General features: G+C 39.8%; 1 protein-coding gene across 1 annotated transcript in view; it reads right to left on the bottom strand.

Moving 5' to 3' along the window:
- Nucleotides 1–2,500, bottom strand: part of LOC138028719 (fragile X messenger ribonucleoprotein 1 homolog A-like) — a 17,405-nt gene that overhangs the window by 4,620 nt on the left and 10,285 nt on the right. The window contains exon 14 of the mRNA XM_068876322.1: nucleotides 464–790. Within this exon, the coding sequence (XP_068732423.1) occupies nucleotides 464–790 (327 nt within the window). The remainder of the gene's footprint in view (nucleotides 1–463; nucleotides 791–2,500) is intronic.

Here is a 2,500-nt window from a genome sequence, read left to right on the forward strand (position 1 = left end):
AAATAAGTGGCCATGTGACCCGCGTATCCACGTAGTCGCGTAGCCAAGTATCCAGTAGACCATTTTCGTATTCTCAGTATTGGACTGGAACTAGCTTGCAATGGAGGCAAATGCGGGGGAATATATTAAAAAGTATTTGCATTTGAAAAGATTCCCCTGCATTAGCCTCCATTGCAAGCTAGTTCTATTCCAATACCGAGAATACGAATATGGTCTATTCATCCGATGTGAAGTTCGCTTTGTTCTAAAATTGTGTATGTCAAAGTAGACTGACTATTTAAAGCAAGTGGAGTGAATTACTTTTTTGTCTTATGTCCGCGAAGACATGAAAATTTTGATGAGCGATCCTAATAGCTTAACCTTTTTTATACAATTACTTCAATGAAGGGCGATTTAAAATCCATCAAATGTCTGACAGAAGGTAAGATAATGCGAAAAATAAGAACTAATGCTGTTAACTTACTCGGTTGGACGGTTGTATGTTGGCTTTATTCTCGGTTCCTTCTGATTCACTATTTGATCGTATTCGTATAGTAGGTTTCGTCTTGGGTCCATCATTTGTACTCACGAACATGCCTTCGCTCAAATCGCCAGCATAACTCTCAGTAGTCAGTGACCTGTCACGGACGCTCAACATATTGTCCTTATCTTGACCAATAAAAGATAAACTGGGTCCAGGCCTCATCTCTGATGGGGTTGGTAGATAGGAGGGACCTTGAGGAGGATTGATACCCATGCTTCTAAGCTGCTGGTCAAGTGCCTCCTTCTCTTTCTTCATTTGCTCTACGTCCTTTGTTGAAAAAATAATTTGTTCACCAAGATAGCTCATACACAATTTACTAAAATACAGGAATAAACGGTGAGTAATGAGGTTTACATTGTCATCCAAACCGACAGACACAAGGCTTAACAAAAACTGAAGAAATTATTGAACCACAAATTCCGTTGCAGCCTGGAGCGTAAAGTGTAGATGACAGACTCAATCGAAACATCATGGTTTTAATAGAATAAGGAGACTAGGGATAGCAGAACTGTGACGTCAATACCAAAACGAACTTTTTCCAGGGCTCGAATTTTCCCTTTTTTGAGATTCAGAATGAAAATTGGTATGGAATTTTTTTGTTTTTTTTAATCGCAGAAAACCATGATCTTTCAATTGAGTAAATAAAAAAAACATCTGTCATAAACACTTTAAGGGGGGTGGCTCTTACCTACAGAAAGACGATGGTTGCTAAGGAAGATTTTTAGTCAAGAGCACTACAGAAAATTATTTGAAGCAACTTTTTCCATGGAAATCTGACATCACTTCAACCAGAAACCGCATGCGCAACTAGTCCCAGTTCTCATCCGTGCGTTTCATTGAAAAACATGTTAAAACTCCCAGAAAACGAAAGGAAGAGGCGGTTTTTTCACCGGATGAGAACCGTCCCATCATTTTTCGTAAAATGTAGCACGGGATTTCTATTTCGATAAAAAAGGGCACTGATGTTTTGAAAAGGGTGTCAAAGGAGGGCCTTATGACGTTAAAAATTTGTGAAAAACATAGTTAACTCGCTTAGTTTTTGGGCATTTTCTGTTTTAGTCACGTGATTTACCAAATATGGTTGAGTCGAACCAGACAAAGAAATCGAGCACACTTCGCAACAAAGGATAACTGTAGAGTTTAAGGGGTCCATAGCAACGCAGCACTCGAAATTAGCGGTCGTCCGAGACGAACACAAAGTTTACCGGACGACTAGTTCGTGGTAAAATGAAAAAGTTAGTTGCCCGAAGAAAAAACAACGGACAACCAAGCCAATTACAAGCCAACAATTTGATCGACAGTCAGCACTACAAACGTCACAAAAAAATAAGAAAGACAGAATTTCATTCACCCTCACTTTCCATCCTCATAATCACGCAGTCAAAAATATTCTTAATAATTTTAAATTACTCCAAAATGATCCCGAGACTGGTAGAATCTTTACGCAACCCCCACTTATTTCATTCAAACGCGACAAAAACGTAGGTAACTTTTAGTTAGAAGCGCGCTCAAAACTAACGAGCAACCCGGCACTTTCAAATGTGCACGCTCACGATGCAAAACTTGTCTTTTCATTGTTAACACTTGCAAGATATCGGGACCTAAGCGATCTGTTAAGATCACCGATCGTTTCACATGTACCTCCGCAAATGTCATTTATTGCATAACCTGTACGTTATGCAATAAATTATACATTGGCGTGACAGGTAGACGACTAGGCGACCGATTCCGCGAACACCTTCGCGATGTTGAGAAGAATGACAAGGATGCATCTAAGCCAGTCGCTCCTCATGTTAATCTCCCTAACCACTCCAAAAAACACATGGCTATCTGCGGCCTTTCCCTACATCTAGGTACGACGGAAAGCCGCAAGAATCTGGAACAAAAATTCATCTTCCAAATCGGCACCCTCAATCCTCACGGTATTAACGAACGGTTTTCATGTAACTAATATATTCCTATTTGTCTGATAGTAGT

This window comes from Montipora capricornis, chromosome 13, assembly GCF_036669925.1.
Source record: "Montipora capricornis isolate CH-2021 chromosome 13, ASM3666992v2, whole genome shotgun sequence".
Lineage (NCBI taxonomy): Eukaryota > Metazoa > Cnidaria > Anthozoa > Scleractinia > Acroporidae > Montipora > Montipora capricornis.